The sequence below is a fragment of the Micromesistius poutassou genome, assembly GCF_964030765.1.
Source record: "Micromesistius poutassou genome assembly, chromosome: 15".
NCBI classification, from domain to species: domain Eukaryota; kingdom Metazoa; phylum Chordata; class Actinopteri; order Gadiformes; family Gadidae; genus Micromesistius; species Micromesistius poutassou.
In genome coordinates this window covers 4394713-4417614 of record NC_140285.1, presented here as the reverse complement: position 1 = coordinate 4417614, position 22902 = coordinate 4394713, and the positions used below count along the sequence as shown (strand labels likewise).

The 22902-nt window shown below is 48.8% G+C and overlaps 2 protein-coding genes across 2 annotated transcripts in view; one reads left to right on the top strand and one right to left on the bottom strand.

Moving 5' to 3' along the window:
* LOC311359230 (epithelial membrane protein 3-like) overlaps window positions 1-2422 on the bottom strand; it is a 3299-nt gene extending 877 nt beyond the window's left edge. The window contains exons 1-4 of the mRNA XM_084479216.1: window positions 2301-2422; window positions 1174-1265; window positions 867-969; window positions 19-159 (exon numbers count right to left, since the gene is read on the bottom strand). Coding sequence (XP_084335342.1) covers window positions 19-159; window positions 867-969; window positions 1174-1251 — 322 coding nt within the window. The 5' untranslated portion in view covers window positions 1252-1265; window positions 2301-2422. The remainder of the gene's footprint in view (window positions 1-18; window positions 160-866; window positions 970-1173; window positions 1266-2300) is intronic.
* A 1735-nt stretch (window positions 2423-4157) lies between these two features.
* Window positions 4158-22826, top strand: ccdc30 (coiled-coil domain containing 30; the record flags this gene model as incomplete). The annotated part of the gene is made up of 27 exons (XM_084479781.1): window positions 4158-4172; window positions 5542-5724; window positions 6121-6241; window positions 6632-6822; window positions 7140-7208; window positions 7410-7487; window positions 8010-8187; window positions 8927-8998; window positions 9439-9554; window positions 9687-9817; window positions 10461-10653; window positions 11343-11441; window positions 12283-12414; window positions 12917-13054; window positions 13555-13733; window positions 14140-14377; window positions 14707-14829; window positions 15257-15427; window positions 16172-16381; window positions 16704-16861; window positions 18147-18312; window positions 19879-20000; window positions 20356-20497; window positions 21220-21356; window positions 21649-21766; window positions 22050-22120; window positions 22222-22826. 27 exons carry the CDS (start codon window positions 4158-4160, stop codon window positions 22424-22426), a joined length of 3756 nt encoding a protein of 1251 aa, XP_084335907.1. The 3' UTR covers window positions 22427-22826.
* Between the last annotated feature and the right edge of the window lie 76 nt (window positions 22827-22902).

Here is a 22902-nt window from a genome sequence, read left to right as displayed (position 1 = left end):
CTGGGCTGGGCTCATTACCTGCGAAGACCTGACAGAGGCCGGTGAAGTAGAAGAGACCCCCCTTGGACATGGTGAACAGCTGGCCCAGGAACACCAGGAAGGAGATGGAGGAGAAGACCACCGACAGAACCATCAGCACCTGCACGGACTGGAGCCACTCTGAGGGTCCATACAGTCAGACAGACTGTACTGTTAATATAATCACTCTTAGGGTCCATACAATCAGTACTGTTAATAAAATTACTTTTAGGGTCCATACAATCAGTACTGTTCATACAATCACTCTGAGGGTCTATAGAATCAGGACTGTTAGATAAACACTCTGAGGGTCTATAGTCCCCATCCATACAATCATTACAAACTGTTAATAAAAAAGTTGATAAATACAGTAAATACAGTAATGTACACAGTAATACCGTTAATAATGTCAATACAGTCCATATGTATTGATTGATATTGGTTATAACCATCTGCTACATTGACATTGGTAGTTCCCACCAGGAAGACTGGCAGACAGACAGGCAGACAGACAGACAGACAGACAGAGAGACAGAGAGACAGACAGACAGACAGACAGACAGACAGACAGACAGACAGATAGATAGATAGATAGATAGATAGATAGATAGATAGATAGATAGATAGAGAGATAGAGAGAAAGCCAGCCATGGAGAGAATAGAGAGAGAGAGAGAGAGCGAGAGAGAGATCGAGAGATAGAGAGAGGGGAGAAGCAATGGGAAGGATAAAACAAGAGAATATGGAATGAGTCAAGGGAGAGAGGAAAGAGAGCGCGGGGAGAGAGAGGAGACGTGCTCATTTGCCCATTCTGTCAGGGGAACGGGAGATGCCTGAGACGGGAGCTCACCAGTCTCTTTGGAGGAGGCACACAGCCACGTGCCTGTGTCATTATCGAACCTACAGTTGTACCACAGGTCCGAATTCTCCATGCCGTCCCACACCCACCATGACTGGAGAGGGAGAAACAACATGGTGATGCCAACTCTTTTCTAGTCCTCGTCAAGTAACAAGTAATAAGGAGGGAGATAACTGATGATTCATTGACACGTTGAATGAATAGGAGGAAAACATTTGCTGATGGTACATTGAATTAATATGAGGGAGAACATTGGATGATGATAGGTTGAATAAATAGGCGGGAAAACATTTGATACCTTCTCCATAGTGGCAATGAACAGCATAGCCAGGGTGATGAGATGCAGTAGTGTCACAAACATCAAAAGGTACGCCATTTTTTCAAATTCGGCTACAAAAACAAAAACAAAGAGGGAATATATACATCACTATCCAAACAAAATATACAGTTTATAGAGTTTATAGATATATACAAGCATTGGCTTGGCTGTTGAGCACAACCATTTAGCCTGTTCCTCGGTTCAACACAGAAGTCCTCCATTAAAAAAACGTGCCTACCTCAACTTGAAACAAGAAATGGAAAATGTGACCAGCAGCACAAAGTATAGCCTGTGTTATGTAACGAGACGGTTAAAAACATAGTGCCAATGAAATTCTTTTTTTCCCCCCCACAACTGGGGCTGTGTTTTTTTTTGGAGAGTGGTTAATTTCTATTGCAGTAAAGGGCGAGGCCTGTTGAGATCAAAACGCAGTCAAAATATTTACCCAGTTTACTTCTGAAACCATGTGAAGGCTACTGTTTGTCAGTGCGCATAGTAAACAACTTCTACTGAATGTACACCTGGAATTCATTTAGGCTTTTAAACTAATTTTTTCAATGAAAGACTCAAAGTTTTCTTCTTTTTACTATGAGGCTATATAGCCTACATATATTTAGCATATTTATTTAAAACAGACAGATATTACAAGGAATTCATATAATCCTCTCAGTAAACACAATTTAGGAAAACAAATACAAAACATTAAAACAAACACAAATACAGTGGGAAAGGAGACCGTATGCATTATAGATAGTTATCAGGAGATCCTGCCAACTGGGGGTTACCATGGTTGTCAATTAGGCCTACATCGTTCTGCTGGGTTACATCCATCACAATTAAAACACAATGAAAAGGGCCTATTCTTGAAGTTTATAACTGCTTTTAGATCATACTACATCATCACATTAACAGGGCGTTCTAAGATATTGTACCAAGAAGCAGGACAAAAAAAAAGATCATTCAAAAGTAGGCCATTAGATCGTGTTGAACTAGGGAGGGTACTGAGTCATTGTAAAACGATTTATGTCCAGTACAATGCAACCATATGTCACCATAATAGATCTACAGAAACAACAATGTAAAAATATAAATAAATCTTAACTTACATCAGGATATTCTTGTGTCTTGTTTTTCTGACTTCACCCACAGCCGTGCAACTCTGTAGTATCAAACCCCTTTCGGTGGTCCTCAAATTTGTACCAAAGCACCTCCCCTTTATTTTTTTTATTTTTCACTCACTCACTCCATCCAGAGTTTCCAGGAGCAGGAATGCAGACTTCTTAAAAAGAAAACGTTTAAAACGCCCATTTTCTCCCTGCAGAACAGACCGGCCTTTAACTCTGCCTCACACATCCGGAGAGGGAGAGATCACCATCCAAAAACGTCGCAGGCTACACCCACCCGCGGCCAGCGAGGCCCCACCACATGAAAACACAAAGTGTCAACAGCCCTTCTGGAGAACTCCGTTACTTTTTAAAATCACCTCAGTGGCCCCCATTGTGCTTTGTTATGCTTCTAAATAGGGCGAATAAAACAAATAAATAGGCTATACACTTTTAAGCATACTCCAACTCCACATAACAGCTTCTGTTTTATTTGATTCAAAAACATATGCCCTTGCTTTTAAAGGGGAAAAAAAGACAAACAAATCAGAAAAAGTGTGCTAATTCAACAGGTAATGAGTAAAAAGGGGAATGAGGGCATGCCATTTACATTTTTTACCTTTGTAGACCAATAATACCCCAACAACTAGTACGTGGTATATATTTTATATTGTGTGCTTGTATTTTCATTCGACAGAGAAGAAAAAATATCATGTATTTGTATTTGTGTCAAGCTGTACATAGACTTTCCCGTTTCCCCCGTATCACCGACCTAAATGGTATGACCGGTTGCCTAGGCGCCTGCAGAAGCCAAATTATTTTCGCCACGCCTGTTCTCACCGCTGCCACCCGTTACCAGGTTTGTGCAACTTTTCATATATAAGTTCGGACTGAAGTCATATTGAGTGTCAAAAAAATAAGGCTTCAGCTAGACTTGCTATTTAGCTTCATGTCCGAGGTAAAACTATTTCACCTTCCCCGCTAGAGAAGCGTAGCTGCGGCTAGCGACGTAGCCAGCGGCGTCAACCAAATCAACTCTTGGTTTACCAAGAGTTTGCTCACCAGACAGCGGATGCTTGCAGTTTTCTAACGCGGTGTCTTGCTGGCTGGAGTATAATATCATGTATGGATGCATATTTTTCACAAACGTACGCACCGTACCCCCGCCTAGCCAGCTAGCTATGCAAGGGGATCACAGGGAGCTTGTGGCGACGAAAAACTATTGTCAGACATTTTGGGAAGAGGGGTAAACAGCCCACATATTTGAGCTCTTTTAACCCTCTTCCTGCTGAAACACGCTGGCAGGCCAGCGAACCTTTGCAGTCCTGATCCGTAGAGAGGGCCCACTAATAATGGCCAGTGACTCTGGTATACGGTGTTTACAAAATACCTCATCGGAATTATGGAATGTCATACTAGAGACGTGGTGCAGAAAAACACTGCTAATCGGCTTGGCACTTGCATTGCTTCTGAGGGTGCAGTGATGCGCCTCTGCTTGCCTCGTACAAGATAGCTACACTAATCTGGAGGATTATGAAGTACGGTGTAACTACAGGTGCTGATTTGGCATACAGTTTACGGTTACGCTCACACTGCACAGCTCTAAATATAATTATTCTTCGTTTATTTTTGTTTACAGGTGAGCTACATAAAACAATCATGGAGGAACTTGGACATGAATTGGACATGTCGGACGTTTGAAGATCTGTTCATCATTTAAAATGTTCTTCAAACGAATGGACATCCTGAACGATGCCATGTAGTGGACCTATAGAAGTCTATAGGTGATCTTTCTTCTTGCTCTTGAGGAAAAGTTTCGTCACCGAACAGATGCCTCCTCCTCAAACCTAATGTGTGACCATGGAACATGAAGAGGTAACACACACGCACACACACACACACACACACACACACACACACACACACACACACACACACACACACACACACACACACACACACACACAGTAGATAAGCTTATGTTATTCTCTGTCTCCCTGACGACAGACGATGACTATTGTTTATTTTAAAGGTTCCCATTGAAAACACTGTAGTTAGGCTAATAGTCTTTTCATTCATCAGCCAATGTGTCAGATGAATAGCCTGGTCCTACCAGACTCTCGTACTTCATTTCATTTGCACAGAGAGTAGTATTGAAGGGAAATGAAAATTGAGCAGAAGTACATAGGCGGGTGGTGCCAGGCTAGCAGATGAATCTATCAATCCACAAATATATATTTTCTATAGAAAAACACCAACCCCCACCTCCTCATAGCATTGAAATTCCGCATTTGGTCTCATCTTTAAATACCAGAAGGTACATGAGACCTGATGCTCCTGGCTTGGCTGGAACCGTGTCCCCTGCCACAGCTGTCCCCGCCCTGTGAATGGGCGACCCACTCGGGTTACAGGGCCCGAGAATGACAGCATTGTGTTGGGTGACAGGTGTGAAGCGTTGTGTCGTCCTCGCTCAGCGCGCTATAGGTTCCTTCCGCGCGTGGCGACAGGGAGCGTAATGCACGCTGGCCGACCAAACCTGATGTTTGTTGGGGAGAGACCTTCTGACCTCGCTAACGGACTGTCTTCAGCTCAATGTCGAACGGAGCGAATGGCAAAAATAAAAAGATAAATATTTTCCCCCTTGTGTCATAATGCGAGTATAGCACTCTTGAGTTTTCTTACAATGTATTTTAGGGGCAGAAAGACAAGAGGCTAATTACTTTTCCAGTATCCTCCCGGTGCCGTAGACATACCACACATGGTCGCTGAAGGATACTCTTGTTCTGCCTGGGCTTATGTTGACCTAAACCAAGTAGAAGAGGTTATGACATGGATGGAGCACTAAAGGAGACTAGTTAGGCGTCTTGCTCAAGGATTCCCACAGGTTCACCAGCAGACATTGTGGATCGAACCAAGAACCCTTTCCGCTGAGATAATATTCACTAATATCTAGTAAAAAAAGTGAGTGTGATGTCGTGATGTGGTCGGCAATAGCCGGTACAGCTTTACTGTGGTATTAAATATATTAGAGAATACACACATTTATTTTGCACCATCTAGGCTAAAGGACCTGTTGGGATGGACAGTTTTATTATTATCAATACCAAAACAATCAATACTAAAAATAAAAAAATAGAAACAGACAAATCAATCATCTTAATCCAGCGATCAATGCATCTCAAACCGCTGTACCTCCCTTTCTCCCGTTCCTCTGGGTGCCCCGGTGATGGGTGGGGCTGTCCAGGTGCGGACGGAGCTGGACCAGATCGCTGCGCGGCTGCAGGACGATGGCCTGGCCCCGGCAGCCGGCCCCGAGGAGCGCCAGTGCCACCTGTGGCGGGAGCTGGTGGGCAGCGAGGGGAAGCTGCAGGCCGCGTCCCAGGAGCTGCAGACCCTGCGCACGCAGCAGGCCGGCGAGATGAAGGAGGTGAGCTGCGACATGGACACCAGCTACCCCAGATCATAGCTTCTTCACAAGGCCACGGTCAGGAGGTTAAACTCACAGAGAGAAGATGCTCCAACAGTCGTGAGAGAGAGATAGTTACAAAATGTCTTGCATCCAATAAGCTGCATGAAAGTACTGTTGCAGTGTACTGTAATACCGTTCTATGTTATCATCACAGTATCGTATTACAATGCTGTATTTTCAACTTGTCTGTACCCTAATTGAACTATATCACTTCAGTATAAACAGCAGTGCTTGCTTGCTGGTGTGTGTGTGTGTGTGTGTGTGTGTGTGTGTGTGTGTGTGTGTGTGTGTGTGTGTGTGTGTGTGTGTGTGTGTGTGTGTGTGTGTGTGTGTGTGTGTGTGTGTGGGCCCCAGGTGGAGAGCTACGTGGAGCACATCAGGGGTCTGCTGGAGGAGAGGGAGTTGCTGACAACGGAGTATGAGAGAGACAACGAGCAGCTGCGCCTGGAGCTCAAACAGAGCCGGCTCCTGCACGGTACCGCACCACAACACCGCTGTTCACCACTGCTGTCCACCACAGCTGCCATCACTGTTACTGTTATCGTTGTGGTCTCCAACTAGATGCGGGGGGGAGTTACATGCAAAGGAGTTTAGGCTAAGAAATATACTGTGTAGTGTATACTATGTTATATATTCTATTTTTTTTGTAACCTGTTGTTACATAGCATGCTATAAACATGCTAGTGTCTATATGTAGAATGAAGATGCACTAGAAGCATGAACTGAGTTGAACCCCCCCGGCCCCCCCTGTCATTTTCATTCGTCTTCAGAAAGCAACAAGTACATCTCTGTCACTGATGTTTTTGACCTAGTTAAAGGAATCCATCACCTGACCTCTTCTCCTCTGTCTTCTCCATTCCCCCAGAGAACCAGAGCAAGGAGCTGGTGGAGCTGCTGTCCCAGGAGGGGTTGGGGGACGTGGGCCTGAGCAGCCCCAGCGAGCAGGTGGCCTACCTGCTGGTGGAGAGGGCCACGCTGCTGGAGAGGCTGGAGGCCGCCGAGAGGAGGCTGGACTCCCAGAGCCTCACAGGCAACCTGAGGGAGGTCCACCTGCAGGTACACAGACTTACCATCGTCATTTCACTTTCACTTTCAATTCAGTTTTAGTTTCACTTTCAAGTTTATTGTCATACGTATAGTAATAGAATAGGAGCAGCAGTTCATAAAGGCAATTATAATCTGGAATTTCAGGATTGCTAAACAGTGCAAACAAGTAAGAAAACATAAGTAGATAGTATTAAGTAAGTAAAAAAGTAATAAGAGGGGCTGGTTTGAATGGGGGAAACTGGTTTGACATAACCCTAAACAGGATAGCAAACTTTGACATTTAACAGCCTTCCCCTCTCGTCCATGCTCTGGGATCACCTGGACAGGAGGAGGTTGAGCACGTCCGCCACACTTTGGGTCAGGAGCTGCTGAAGACCAGAGACAACATGACAAAGGTGAGAACCTTCACCATGACCAGGACATTGACCTCCTGCACGGTTCTTCCTCCATCCAGGCTTGACCTTTTCATTTCTGAGGGAGGGATAGATGCCACGGTGGGTCCAGTAAGGGTGCCCTAGACCGCGTACCACCAGTGTTGCTGACGTGTTTTGTTGTTTGCTCTCCATCCCATCCACACCGATCCGTCTTCTCAGCAGAGTTCGGCTCAGAGCACCTGGAGGAAGCTGTTTGGTCCCAGAAGATCCTCTGCTCAGAGCAGACTCACTAGTCTCCCCGTAGGTCCTCACAATACCCCCCATGGTTTAAACTAACCACTCACCCGTTCGGGAACCACAGGCTGACGTTGGACACTGGCCAGCTTATTGCCACTACCGCTACTATACTGCTCTTGTTTACTTGTTCCATTGAGGGTGTTTCTTGGATCGCCATGCCAACATCTGCATGCAACTAACCAGCCTTTTATAGACAGTTAAACCTGAAAGGTGTTCAATACTTGTGATGGGTGCATTGGCGCATGATTCCTCCTCAAGCAGCATGTCCACTTCCTGTTCACGTTGCTACTGACTCCTTCCTTTCCTCAGGCTCGTCAGCACGCAGCGACACACGGACGCTGGGCCTTGCTGTCCGTTTTTCAGTTTAAACTATGTTAACCACTGAGCACGGCTCTCTCAACGCCCCCCTGCCCCCCAACCCTTCCAGGGGCCGTTACCCTGCATGGTGTGCTGTCTTTCCCCCCCATCGTCACGGCCGCTGGCCCCCTAAGCTCAGTGGATGATTGTGGTGTCTCACCACCACAGCTCCACGAGGAGGAGGTGTCCCAGGAGAGGGGGGGGCGCCAGGGCCTGGAGCGGGACCTGGAGGAGGCGTCCCGGCGGCTGGCCATGGCCCACCAGGACATCCGCAGGCTCACCGCAGAGCTGGACACCGCCAGGAAGAACCAGCAGGACCACGACGACGGCAGCCTGGGACTCAGCGGTAGGCACTCACACCCAATACAGTCGATAAGCTCAATGATGTGGACGGGACATGTTTTAACCCAGGGGGTTCAATACATTTGGATGAGGTGGTGGTTTTTTTTTTCCAAGTTGCAGGATTTATCCAGTCTGATCATTAATCATACCTCTTGGTTGTACTATTTGTGGAATTTCCCCCTGTGCTGTTAATAGCAGAGGTCCTTTATGGAGACTTTAGCCACAAGTTACATTGTAGTTTTTCGGTACTTTATTTTTGTAAATCAGTTCCAGGCAAATGTTGATGCATTTTCATAACAAACTTATTGGAGCGTATGACGTTACATAATGATCCCACTCTTTTTTTTTTTTTCCAAGCGCCTGAACCATGGTCAGACTCCCTATGAAACATTACAAAATAAGTGCCAGCCCAGACCCTAGAAAATAAATGATTGCTTGGCTACAGTTTCTAATACACAGACACGTTGCCTAGCAACTCTTTCACATTGTGCTGCCGCATTGGTGTCGAAACCAATCCGAGTGATACCAGCGAGTTTAAGAGTCTCCTTCAGGACACTTTAGATTCATAGGATATATACAATGTCAAACTGTCAACCGAAGGGTACCGTTTTACATTTTATTCTCTCCTAATTTTCTATGCGTAGCTATGAGGCTGTTGGATATATTTGAATGAATTCATGATCAGGATACCAGGGCACACCAGTTCCAACTGCCTCCATTTTATGATTTCTTCCTTATCACAGGAGCTGAGCTGGAGCGAACAGAACAGGAAGTGGAAAACCTGAGGAAGGAAGTGGACAAACTGAAGCACTGTGGTGAGACAAATATGATTGTGACTGTATGTGGGAAAGCATGAGACGTTGGAGCTTGGTTCAGCTTGACAAAATACTTTTTCAAGCTGACCTACAAACTTCACAATTCATAAAACAGATTTTCTATATTTCACTTCTTCCCTTTTTTGAATGCCTACACGTCTGTACTTTAGGGAGCCACATTTTGAGTAACCGGATCCAAACATTTATAGAACCTAATCCAAGGCATTTCACTCAACCACAACAGTACGTGATCGTGAAGCTATGGCTATGTTTCCTGCAGAGATTTGTCTTCATGACCACTGTGTCGCGATTGTTCCAAATACCTTTTTATCCAGTAACCCGGTTCACCGGTCACTCTGGCTTCAGAAGGTCCGTAGTTCAGATGTTCTGATCGAGCTGTCGACGATGGACGTGTTAGCATGCTGGCTAATGTTCCCTAGACATGGTGGAGCTGCAGAAGGCCAAGGACCAAAATGAAAGGCTGGACGGGGAGATACGTGTTCTGAGGGAGAGGGTACGAGCATTAGACACCGAGAAGAAAACCCTCCTGGAGAAGGTTAGCATTCACCAAACACTAATGCATGCACTCATCTCATTGAACCCATTAGCGCAAGCCAAATGCTAGATGCGTGGTTTAGTAGTTTAGTTTGATGCATAATGTTTGTGTATCTCTTTAATATTCATGAAGCTGGCACAGCAGGAGCCAGAGCAAGCTTCCTCTGTCAAACCACAGCCACAAGGAGAGGGGAAGGGGAGAAGTGGAGAGCTTCAGAGCAATGTGGCCCCCTTGTGGAATGAGGAGGAGCATGCTCACAAAAGGTACACTCGTGCACCCAGCTCCCAAATATTGGTTCATGTTGCATCCCTATTTAGTGCTATAGGATTATAGTCTCGATATACACACCAGGCTATGCCAAGGTCACACACGCTATTTCAATTCCCTGGGTCCAGGGATTATTGCTCACTAATGGGACGTCCCTGGACAGCATTTTTGATCAATTACAGACATCAAATGTATTAACCTATAATTCCCCAGACACACTGCTGGGCTTCATCTTGATGTTCTTGTATCCTCAAGACTGATATTTGTGTAAGGAAACAAAAGTAGAATCCCAATCGCATGTAGACGCAACAAGCTAGTTTATACTGGCCTGGCTATCTGACACGATGCTAGTTAGCCAACACTACATTAGTTAGCTGATTTTATTTTATCTAGCTAACCAACACTATGCTGTACAGCAGACACTCGGCTGGCTAGCTGACATTAGGCTGACGCGATGCTAGTTGTCTGACACAGGGCGAATTACTTCTCACTATGCTACTCAGCTGACACTTCATTAGTTAGCCGTCAGTGCCCTAGATAGCTACCACTCTGCTCGTTAGCTGCCACTAGCGTAGTGAGCGGACACACCAGGCTAATTAGCAGACACCATGCTAAGTGGCTATTGCACGGCGGCTCCAGGTGTCGCGAGGCGGTGGAGGACGGCCGCGTGCAGCTGCGGGAGCTGCAGCGGCGGCTGCAGAAGCAGCGCGCGGCCCAGGAGGAGCTGGTGGAGAGGAACGAGGAGCTGGAGGCCCTGGTGGGGGAGGCGCAGAACGCCAGCAAGGAGGAGCGGCAGCGGCACGACGGGGAGCTGGAAGGCCTGCGCAGGAAGGTGAGGAAGGGAGCCAACAGCGTGTGTGCTGGGGGAGGAGACACACGGTCGACTGTGGAGAGCTGCTCTCTGATTGGAGGGGGGTTGGGTTGGGGTTGGGTTGGGTTGGAGGGGGAATGTTGTTGTTTTTTAGGACAGCTTATTTTTTTTTATTTATAAAGTACAGAGGTAAGATGTGCGTAAGTGATAATGGTGAGTGGTTAGGAGGTTTGACTCCTAACTGATGGTTCATGGTTCGATCCAAAGTGTCCGTAGTGCGTCCCCTACCTGCTAATTAGAATGAACTCCAAGTCACTTTGGATAGAAGCGTCTGCTAAATAGGATATGGAGAACAGGCATTGGTGGACAGTGTGCAAAGTTACACATACTCATTTCCGAATGTGCAAAAGACCAGTTTAAAAAGTTTCAGTTTAAAAAGCTTGTATTAGAATTCAACACGGCTTGTTTCTCAGTCTAATTAATTCCTGTATTGCTCAAGACATTTCCCTGACGGTGTAGTTTTAGTGGTAGATCGTGTGTGTGTGTGTGTGTGTGTGTGTGTGTGTGTGTGTGTGTGTGTGTGTGTGTGTGTGTGTGTGTGTGTGTGTGTGTGTGTGTGTGTGTGTGTGTGTGTGTGTGTGTGTGTGTGTGTGAGAGAAACTGAGACAGCTCCCTAATGTCTGACTAACGATGTGCACTGGAACCACCAGATTAAAAGCCTGGAGGTAGAGCTGAAGAAGCAGTTTGCCCAGGACAGGCTTATGAAAAACGGAGAGGAGAGCAAAGAATCAGAGCCCTACTTCCAGCCGGTGAGTATCCATTGGGTCGGAGCCAGTCATCAATCTTCCTCCTGTCCACATTCATCAAAACAGGTCGATACCAAAGACACCATCACCCATCGAGATGGAACGTGGAATGAATAGTGTGTTTTTGTAATAGGGCCAGCAGTGGAAACACAAACACTGATATACACACATTAAAGTGTGTTGCTGCTGTTATTGCGTTTCATTATAGCCCACAGACGGATTAATATTCCATTTATCTAGTCTCAAAGCAAGTGTTGTGCCAAGAATGTATGCAACATTCGGAAATGTACAAGATAAGATGACACTTTATTGATACCCAGGCCAGGAAATGTGGTTGTCTACAGCAGCAGAAAGACAGAAGAAAATAGATATGCATAGTATAGTTAAGAAATGCAATACAATGAAATAAAAAAGGGAAATAGATATTCTGCCAAATGTCTGCAGTCTGCCTGTATGCATCCTTGAACTGTATCTGAAGATCGCTTTGTATAAAAGCGTTCTCTTACTAAATTACTGGCGGGATCGTGTAGGACTTGTAGGTGTTGTGGTTAGACATTTTCATCACAGGCTAACTATAAGGACATGTGCCTAAAGGGATATCACTGTGAGTCCCTTTTGGATAAAGGCAAATGAATAAGATAGCAGTGGTTTAGTAGTGAACCCTATTGTCAGTCTCAGTTATGATGCACCTTATCTGTCCAGCACACTTTGACCCTTTACCTTCTTTGTGTGTGTGTGTGTGTGTGTGTGTGTGTGTGTGTGTGTGTGTGTGTGCGCGTGTGCGTGTCCTTTTGTGTTTGTGCGTGCTTGCATGTGTATGCGTATGCGTGTGTGTGTCCTCCAGCTGAGGGCCGTGGGCAGCAGCCAGGAGCGGGTGTCCCTGTTGGAGGCGCGGCTGACGGAGGAGAAGGACTGGAGGAAGCAGCTGGAGGTGGACCTCACCTCCGCCCAGGCTGCCCTGAAGAAAGACAAGGAGGTGAGAGCAGGTCCCTCACGTGGCCAGCACCACCCGCGCTCATGATGATGACGATGGAATTAGTTTGTGTTTCTGAAAATTTGCTCATGAATACATTATTCTTTTATTTTTTGGTACACAAGAAGATGACCGCTGGGTTTGATGAAAACATAAAAGAAATTGGTACCCTGTTGCATATTTGCATATATATTGCATTATATTTGCGTATATTATTTTTTTTTTGGCAGCCAATTTACGCCAACAGTACATTTGTTTTCTAAAATGGAGGAAGAACGAACTTGGGGAAAATCATGCAGTGTTTTGGGTTCTTTGTTGTACAATAATACAACATAGTACATACTAAGTACTACTGACATGTAATCAGTTTACATGTCAGCCCTTGTATATTATAGTATAGTATATATTATATAAAAGCCTATTGTTCAGTGTGATAGCATCCCATGTTTTTCGCGATGGTGTCATTGTGCCATTATGTGTTTGTGTGTGTTTCTGCGTGCTGAAGGCCCTGCATATGGGCGAACGGGAGCTGAAGAAGCTGAGGATGGAGGTGAACAGCCTGCAGACCGAGTGCCAGCAGGGGAAGACCCTCATCAAGAGCCTCACACAGGTCAAGGGAGAGAAGGCCGGGCTGGAGGAAAAGGTCTGGCTCACCTCGCTGGCTAGCGCGCTAGCTTCAGTCATTGACGTTCTTTTGTGTTTTGAATTTTGTTTCATGTTTGAAAATGTTATATATCTTAACACAACTCGAGTGACCTTTTCAAGATACTGTCAGGGAAATTTTACTTTATTATAATAATAATAGTAATTTACAGGTTCCAATGTGGTCCTGTTTTGCCTGGTCACAGTCTTTGGTCTCCATAAGAGATTCTCCATAAGAGATGCATTTATTGATTTGATATTTGATCGTTTTTTGTTGCAATGTTTATTTTGTGTGTCTCAGACTTACATTCTTTCTTATTTTTCCTATCTTTTTTGTTGTATCATCTTTTCTATTTCTATTTTTTGTCGATATATCCGGTTTTGGTTTGTTATCAAAGTAGCCTGGTATAATTATAGTTTATACTAGTAGTTTACAAGTTTCGTGTGTGTGTGTGTGTGTGTGTGTGTGTGTGCGTGCGTGCGTGCGTGTGTGTGCTGCAGTTGGCCCAGTTGGAGCGCACTCACGCCCGCCTGCAGGGCGAGCTGGAGCGCCAGAGGGAGAGCAGCGGAGCCAAGGAGGACCTGAGGGAGAGCAGGGCGGAGGTGGAGCAGCTCAGGGACCAGACCTACCGGCTGACCTCTGAGCTGGCCGGCCTGAAGACGGCCCACGACGCTCTGAGGTTGGCCTGTAGCTCGTATTAGCATGTAGCTCACATTGTGTTTTTGTCTCCAGGGTCAAACTACCCCTGGACTTGACTATGAAGTAGTCTTTCTGAGATAAAGTGAAAGTTTGATTTCAGCTATGCTACTTTATATAGAATAGGGATAATTATATCTCTAACCCAGGTTACTACTATTTATTTTTAGTGGATCGTATTGATTTGTTTGTCACATGACCAACGTGGAGCAGCCCAGTTAGAGGTTGTAGGTTAAAATGGGAAATAGGAGATGCTATGCGTGGGTGTGGGTGTGTCTGCGGCTGCGGTGAGTGCTTGTGCACTCTGCAGTTAGTCATGAGCATCTTATCCAATGCAGGCATGAGCATCCTGTTAACCCCTGCCTGGCTGTTCTCCTCTGCGCCTCCAGAGAGGAGCTGGGGACCGAGCAGCTTCAGAGCAGCAGGCTCCAGGCGGACCTCCGCTCCGGGGCCCAGGAGATGCTGTCGGCCCAGGGAGAGAGGGACAGGCTGGGCCTGGAGGTCCAGCAGCTCCAGCAGAGGCTTGAGTCTCAGCTGAAGGAGCATCATGCCTCCATGAGGATCAGCAGCCAGGAGCCGCTGACCAAACATAGTCCCGGAGGTCCAGCGGGGAGCAGGGATGAGCAGGTACATGGCCTGGAACACTTAACATCCCTGTTAGGGAGGGTATGGTTTTCCATGGATGCATATGAAAGAATACCTAATACGTCAACCAGATTAGCTACTGTGTAGAAGCACAACTTGTAGAAAACATTTGTATTAAAAACTCCAAAGGGACAGGACAATGTAGTTGGGGTGTTTGACTTCCAGTTGAGAAATTGGGTTAGATCCCTGATGTCTGGAACCTATGAACAGGACCATTCCTCCAGCCCCCTACCTGCTTATTAACCACATCTGAATCCACTGTAAGTGGTGTTGGATACGGAGCATGTGCTAATAAACTAAATGTTACCCAGCTGCCCGGTGTGAAGCGGGACCTGGCCGGCCTGCAGGCCGACCTGGAGGAGGAGAGACAGCTGTCCGCCCAGCGCCAGATGGCCCTGCAGGCCCAGGTGACTGAAGCCCAGGCCCGCGCCAAGGTACTCTCTCTGTGTTCATGCTTCTGTATTCACCGGCCCCATTTATACTCGCCTTCATATCACCATTCAACTTCATGTTGGACTCCAAGCCCAAAGGTTACTGAGTTTGATCCCCAACGCCCACAACGTACCTGTGGGCCTTATTGAGCAAGGCTTCTACATGGGTTTGGACAAAGCATGGTGCCAAACCGAGCGTTTAGTTTTTAGGAACACGCTTCCTGGAAAGTCTGCCGCAACACTAAACTTGTTTCATTGATTGTTTCTTTAAATGTGTTTTCAAATGTGATCTCAGCCTATGTGGTGCTCTCTGAATGGCCTTTTGTTCTTAAGGATGCTAAATCAACAAACTGGCCTAGCCTCCATACAAACCCATCTAACCATTAGTGTAATGCTACCCCCCCCCCCGGCCTGCCTCCTTCTCCCCCAGTCTCAAGACATGGTCCTGGGCCAGAAGGTGGAGGAGGCCAGGCAGCTGAAGCAGGACCTCCAGAGGGTCCAGAGTCTGTTCACCTCGGCAGAGCGGGAGCTGCGCTATGAGAGGGAGAAGAACGTGGACCTGAAGAGACACAACGTGCTGCTGGACCAGGAGAAACTCAAGGTGTGGGAGATGAACCAACGATGGTTATCCTGGGAGAAGGTTCACAATCATACTTTCACTGTTAACTGAAAGTATTAAGCATTCAGACTTTTTCAAGGCAGCCATTTAGTTATTTAATTGTTATAAAAATCCCCCTATAGTGAAAATCAATATTTCCTTGTACAGCTAGCATTTATCTAAAAGTACAATGTGTCACCCAGTGGTTGTTAAAAGCATCCCTACTGGATGTTTAAACCATCTCCAGTGGATATTTCTTTAAACCATCCTTACTGGATGTTCAAACCATCCCCAGTGGATGTTTCTTTAAACCATCCTTACTGGATGTTCAAACCATCTCCAGTGGATGTTTCTTTAAACCATCCTTACTGGATGTTCAAACCATCCCCAGTGGGTGTTTAAAGCATCCCCAGTGGGTGTTTAAACCATCCCCAGTGGATATTTAAACCATCCTTACTGGGTGTTTAAACCATCCCCAGTGGATATTTAAACCATCCTTACTGGGTGTTTAAACCATCCCCAGTGGATATTTAAACCATCCTTACTGGGTGTTTAAACCATCCCCAGTGGATATTTAAACCATCCTTACTGGGTGTTTAAACCATCCTCAGTGGATATTTAAACCATCATTACTGGGTGTTTAAACCATCCCTACTGGATGTTTAAACCATCCCCGGTGGATGTTCAAACCAAACCATGTTTCCATAACCAAGTCATCTCCTGTGTATTTGTCTGTGCTCCACCCAGCTGTGTGCGGAGGTGAAGCAGAGCGCGGCCCGGTTGGTGCAGGCGGAGCAGAAGGTGCAGGGGCTGGGCAGCGAGTGCGAGCGCCAGCAGCAGAGGATTCGAGAGCAGGAGCTGGAGCTGGCTCGGAGCTCCACCACCCGCAGTACCACCACCAGCCTGCAGGAGGAGCTGCAGGCAGAGAGGGCTCGCCTCATCTCCGCAGACAAGAAGGTCAGCGGACGAGCTATTGAAGAGTCTCCTATGATATTAGTCTGATTTGTAGTGAACATGGACTACACTCTGGGTCTGTTTCAATACTGCTCTAATACTGTTCATATTCTTAATGCGTGGGGCTTAGACTTGATCACTCTAGCATCTATCATCAGCAGTATTGCTGCTGTGGAATAAGGGACAGATTGAGCCAGCTCTACTGCTTCTGCATTGCATTTGTTCTGTCTGCATATGAAGTGGTCTGCGAAAGGTCTTGATGACGATAGAGTGGCACACTTTAGGTCAAAGGTTAAGCAGGGGTGGTGTTTCCTCCTCCCGCCAGGTGGTGGAGCTGCAGCAGCAGCTGAAGAGCTCGCAGCACCAGCTGCGCATGGAGGAGGCTCGCTCCGGGGAGAGCAGCCGGCTGGAGAGAGACACCCGGGACCTGACGGACAGCCTGTCCTCCCTGAGGGCCCAGCACCACGAGGACCACATCACCAGGTTCTTAATACACACACATTGCAAGGCCTTTAATACACAGTATGCACACACACACACACACACGCACACGCACACACCAGGACGCATCAGCAGGACGTTAATACATAGTATATACACAACACAACACACACCAGGAACTGCACTGTAATGGATGTGCTCTAAAGTCTTCAAAATGCTTTCTCTTTATTACTTAACTTTCCCCCCGAACTCCCCCTCATCCCCTTCCTCCCCTCAACCCCTCGTCCCCCACCTCCCCCTCGCCCCCCACCTCCTCCTCGTCCCCCACCTCCCCCTCGCCCCCCACCTCCTCCTCGTCCCCCACCTCCCCCTCGCCCCCCACCTCCTCCTCATCCCCCACCTCCCCCTCATCCCCCACCTCCACCTCATCCCCCTCATCCCCCTCATCCCCCACCTCCACCTCATCCCCCACCTCCCCCTCATCCCCCACCTCCTCCTCATCCCCTTCCTCCCCTCAACCCCTCGTCCCCCACCTCCCCCTCGCCCCCCACCTCCTCCTCATCCCCCACCTCCCCCTCATCCCCCTCATCCCCCACCTCCCCCTCATCCCCCTCATCCCCCACCTCCCCCTCGCCCCCCACCTCCTCCTCATCCCCCACCTCCCCCTCATCCCCCACCTCCCCCTCGCCCCCCACCTCCTCCTCATCCCCCACCTCCCCCTCATCCCCCACCTCCCCCTCATCCCCCACCTCCACCTCATCCCCCTCATCCCTCATCCCCCACCTCCCCCTCATCCCCCACCTCCACCTCATCCCCCTCATCCCTCATCCCCCACCTCCCCCTCATCCCCCACCTCCCCCTCATCCCCCACCTCCACCTCATCCCCCTCATCCCCCTCATCCCCCACCTCCCCCTCATCCCCCACCTCCCCCTCATCCCCCACCTCCCCCTCATCCCCCACCTCCTCCTCATCCCCCACCTCCCCCTCATCCCCCACCTCCACCTCATCCACCTCATCCCCCACCTCCCCCTCATCCCCCTCATCCCCCTCATCCCCCTCATCCCCCACCTCCCCCTCATCCCCCACCTCCTCCTCATCCCCCACCTCCCCCACCTCTCCCACCTCCTCCTCATCCCCCACCTCCTCCTCATCCCCCACCTCCCCCACCTCTCCCACCTCCCCCTCATCCCCCACCTCCCCCACCTCTCCCACCTCCTCCTCATCCCCCACCTCCCCCTCATCCCCCACCTCCCCCTCATCCCCCACCTCCCCCACCTCTCCCACCTCCCCCTCGCCCCCCACCTCCTGCGTGGCTCCTGCTGACAGGAAGCTCCTGGAGCAGCGGGAGGAGGAGCTGCGGCAGCAGGTGCGCTCCCTGAGGCAGAAGGAGGCGTCGCTGGGCAGGAGCAACTCGGAGCTGGGCCTGAAGAGCCAGCAGCTGGAGAGCCGCCTGGCGCTGCTGGAGGCGGAGCTCAGCCAGGCCCGCGAGGAGGTGAGGGGGGGCGGGGGGTGGGGGAGGACGCTTAGCTAGTAAGGCCATGTGGTGGAATCTAATCTACTACAACTATGGCCTGCATATTATATATATATATATATATATCATGATGATCTTCAAGCCCGCAAATACTTCCAATCCCATACAGCTGTGGAAAATATCCAAATTTTGCATAGGAAAATTAAAACGGCCCTTGAGGAAAACTGGCCATTTGATACCTGGCTCATTAGCTAATTGAATGCAGCGAGAGTGTGACCATACCGTCGTTAATGACGATCAGACACTATATTTCACAAGAAAGAGATGCATCTACTTATTTTATATTCAGACTTCTTTATTGTGTATTTATGGTTGCCATGGTGCTGTGTGGTGTGGGGCCGCTCTGAGCTTTCGTCAACACATAACCATACGTTTCCGCTCCATCTCTTTTTGAAAACAACTATTTAATTCGTCCACCATACACGGCCGCAATCAGTCACGTCTGCCCAACGCTGGTTAAAACTAAAGAAATACAATCTGTTTTAAAACTTTTCTTTGGCCGAGAAAAATAAACCTTGCCCAGATGACGCAGAGCATCAAGTCAGACGGAGGTTAAATATGTTGTGTTGCCGGGAGACTAATCCAACCATAACATCTCCCAGTGACTGAAGCCAGTTCATTTCCTCCCTCGTCAAGTCCCCTCGGTGAGTCTGTATTTTGAAGGAGCTTAACCCTCTGAAACGGCCCATAGCTTCGCACACTTACTCCCAAATCATTCCCAACTGTTGACACAGCTTGTATGCACCGGTTTTCATCGAGAACTCTCTTCCCTGAACCTCCAGTAAGCGTAATCCCAGTGTAGAGCTGAATTAATCATTACTGTTTATTGTGTCAGTGAGTGGTGACCGCTCCTGGCTGTTGCTGCCCTGCACTAACAAAGCACTTTACAGAGTGGTAGGCTGTTTTCTTATTAGCTACCAGTCGGAGAAATACACTCTTGCTTGTAGATTGTTCATCATGTTCCCAAGGTAGGGATGCTACCTCTGGATCGGTCGGCATAAAGGGGCAGTGTAGGCAGTGTAGGCAGTGCAGTGTAGGTAGCTAGGGTGCTAGAATAGCTAGGGGGGTAAATAGGGTGTTTCCAGTGTGTTGTATGGACTCCCGTCATTGATTTGTGTATCAAAAATGGGGAATCACTCTCTTTCTTCTTATATTGGTTTCGACCAATCATGTTCCTGGAGGCGCGGCTCTGTACGTGCGTAATTGGATTAACAGTGAACACAAACTCAGTCAGCTCTGGCTTTAACGGTTTCAAAATCAACACCGTGTAGGCTGGCCACTATAGAAACATACTTTCCCCCTCTGAAAGCTTCATCCACCTGTGTGAATGAGTTTCTCTGGTAGAACATCTCTGTATCCAAACAGGAAGCAAGGTGTAACTCCGCCCCTTGCAGTTCCCGGATTCCGGGGCTCTTTCGCCTGCTCCCCTCAGAAGGTCTGCTATCACACAGGACTGCTGTAGCCCAGGCCTGCTGGGGTACTACCTGTTTTACCCAAATCGGTGTACTGTGTGGTTTCCACCAGCAGAGGGAGGCCCAGAGCACCAGCCACCAGCTGCAGGAGGAGCTGCTGTCCAGCCAGCAGGAGACAGACAGGTTACAGGGAGAGATACAGCTGGTCCTGCTACAGCTGGACACACACGTCAGGTAGGACACGCATCAACACAGACTCACACACTCACTCACTCACTCACTCCCCCCCCCCACTATGAAATAGATTACACTTGATTAAATGAGCTCTTTTATCCTAGTCTAGCCCAAGACCTCCTCAGTCCATGCCCCTTATTCACTTTGTGGCCATCTTGGTTCTAAATGCTAGCGTTTAGAACCAAGAAGAGGGTCCACCTCTCCCCAATGTGGTTTCAAATCCTGTGTGTGTGTGTGTGTGTGTGTGTGTGTGTGTGTGTGTGTGTGTGTGTGTGTGTGTGTGTGTGTGTGTGTGTGTGTGTGTGTGTGTGTGTGTGTGTGTGTGTGTGTGTGTTTCTGTTTCTCTCTGGTCCAGGAAGCACAACGAGAAGCAGGAGGCGCAGCGCAGCAAGCTGCGGCAGGCGCGGCAGGCCTGCATGAAGGCCACGGGCCAGCGGGACCGCACCATCCAGAGGCTGGAGAACGACCTGGAGCTGGCCTCCGGCCTCTCCCTCAAGGTGCCCCCACCCCCCCTCTCTCAGCCCCTCTCTCAGCCCCCCCCCCCTCCACCGAGTTAAGGCGTGGTTATGGTTCCACGTCGACACAACCCAAGGGGGTTTACAAACCCGTAAAGGGCCGCAAAGGGCCTGACGCTGATGTCGTCATGGTCATGTGACATTGTCTATTTGCTGGTTCAGGCTTGGATACAACTTTTCGAGTTCCGAACCCATAGGCTTCAAATGTATTAAAAACAATGAGACCTAGTTTAACTCAGCTCATTTTATGAATGCAATAGCCCGGGTCCCAGTGATCTAATCTGGGGCATGTATCTCCGTGGAATGTTATTCACACAAACGAGACCAAAAAGAATGCATCACATTCTCAGCAGAATCGTTGGCAGGATTCAGAGTGATATTTCAATGAATCTTTTATCTATTCCAACACTCCAGATTGTCACAGTTGACTCGCTATATCAACACCAGCAGAGCACTTACAAACCGCTTGTACCCTCCTATTTGTTAGGAGATCTGTTTAAAGGATTCCACCCAGACTGTGGTCTATGCTGTTTTTAGCATGGGACGGGTCTCCTCATTACACTCCTCTGTTTACACCTTGTATTTCTCCAAATATTCCCCATCCTCCTCCTTGTCTTCATCTCCCCCCCCCCACCCACTGCTCCTTCTCCTCTTCATCTCCCCTCTTCTTCCTCCTCCCCCACCACCATGGGTCGTATCTCCAGGAGAAGGAGTCGGTTCGTACGGTGATGGCTGAGAATGAGAAGCTGTTGGTCGAGAAGAGAGATCTGCTGAGGAGGATGAGCGAGGCTGAGGACCTGGGCAGCGCTGGCATGCGTACCGCCTCCACCGTGCAGCACAGGTACAGCCCCGCCCTCCAGCCCCCATGATGCAGCTCGCGAGGCACTAGTCCTCAATCACCCATGAGGCACCTTGCTAAGAACTAGGTCTCAATCCCCCACGATGCGCCGAGCTAGGTACAGCCCTGCCCTCAATCCTGCAAGATGCACCTTGGTTTTATTGCAAAAAAACGAACAAGCTAAATCATCTTCTGAGCCTTAAATCCCATGCGTAGTGGTAGTTCTTCAGAGAACTACCATACCACTGTCCCATTCATCATCCCATAACCCAATACAATCCTCTGCCTGCCTCAGGGTCAACGGCCTTGAGCTGGAGAACCGACAGCTGCAGGACAGGACGCTGAAGTTGTCCAATCAAGTGAGCTGTTTGGAGCGGGCGCTGAGGAACGTCCAATCGTTCTGCAGTCTGGAGGTAGAAGCCCCGCCTGTTCTACCGGATCACCGCTAGCTCTAATAGAAGCCCCTTTCAAGGGACGTGATTGTACCGGTTATACAGTGTATAGTGTACAGTGTTTGTGTGACTTCCTGTTTGACTGAGTAGTAGTGATATGTGATATGTGAGTAAAGTGGGAGAGAGAGTCAGTGCAGTCAGTCAGAGGACTGACTGCACTGAGCAATGGTAACCATTACAGGACGTTCTGATTGGCTGGTGCCTGACCAGAGAGTGGATGTATTATAATGATTTGTTTGTTCAGCACGAGGTGAGGAAGATGTTGCCCTCTGAGGGTCTGACCATGGACAGCATGCTACACTCCTCCAGTCTCAGGTAGCAACACCTTCTCTGTACACTAAACATCGATCCCCTGTCTCACTGACTCATAACCAATCACATGTGCGTTTGTGTGTGTTCCTCTGGCCCTCGTCCAGCCTGCCGTCCGGCGCGTGTGACCCCCTGGGGATCCTGGACGCCATCTGTCGGGTGAAGGCGGAGGGGCCCCGCGGCCCCCCGCCCAGCGCCCCCCAGTTCCAGCCCTCAGAGCTGGGCTACCTGAATGTCACGTCCCCCGGCCCCGCCCCGGGCCCCGGGGGTCCGGTGGAGACCCGGCACAGTGCAGAGCGTGACCAGGTATGACGGGGGGTGGGGGGGATGAGGACCACAACGGTGGTCCCCTGAGCTGGACGACCCTCCGCTCATACCCAGGTACTGGCGCCCTGTGTGTCCGGTGATCACTTAGCACCTCAGTAATGGGCTGATTATGGTTCCACGTTGACGCGACGCAAGGACCACGCAGACGCTTCGACGCAGTCGGTTCTGCGTCTGGTTTGAGTGAGCGGACCAATCGGAGCTGCTGCGTCGCCTCGACGGAAGGTTACGATTTTTGGGAGCCGCAAGTCAGGCCCTTGCGGTGGACGCAAGGAGGGGCCGCAAGGAGGGGTCCGCAAGGACGTAATGGGTCCGTGAACCCCCCTGCGTTGCGTCAACATGAAACCATAATCAGCCCTTTAGTGTGACGGTGAAGACGGAGGAAGAGATGGGCTATGGGGACACAATGAACAAGAAATCGCCCACAGTGCATTGACCGGGGAACCTTTTAGCAAGTATTTAGG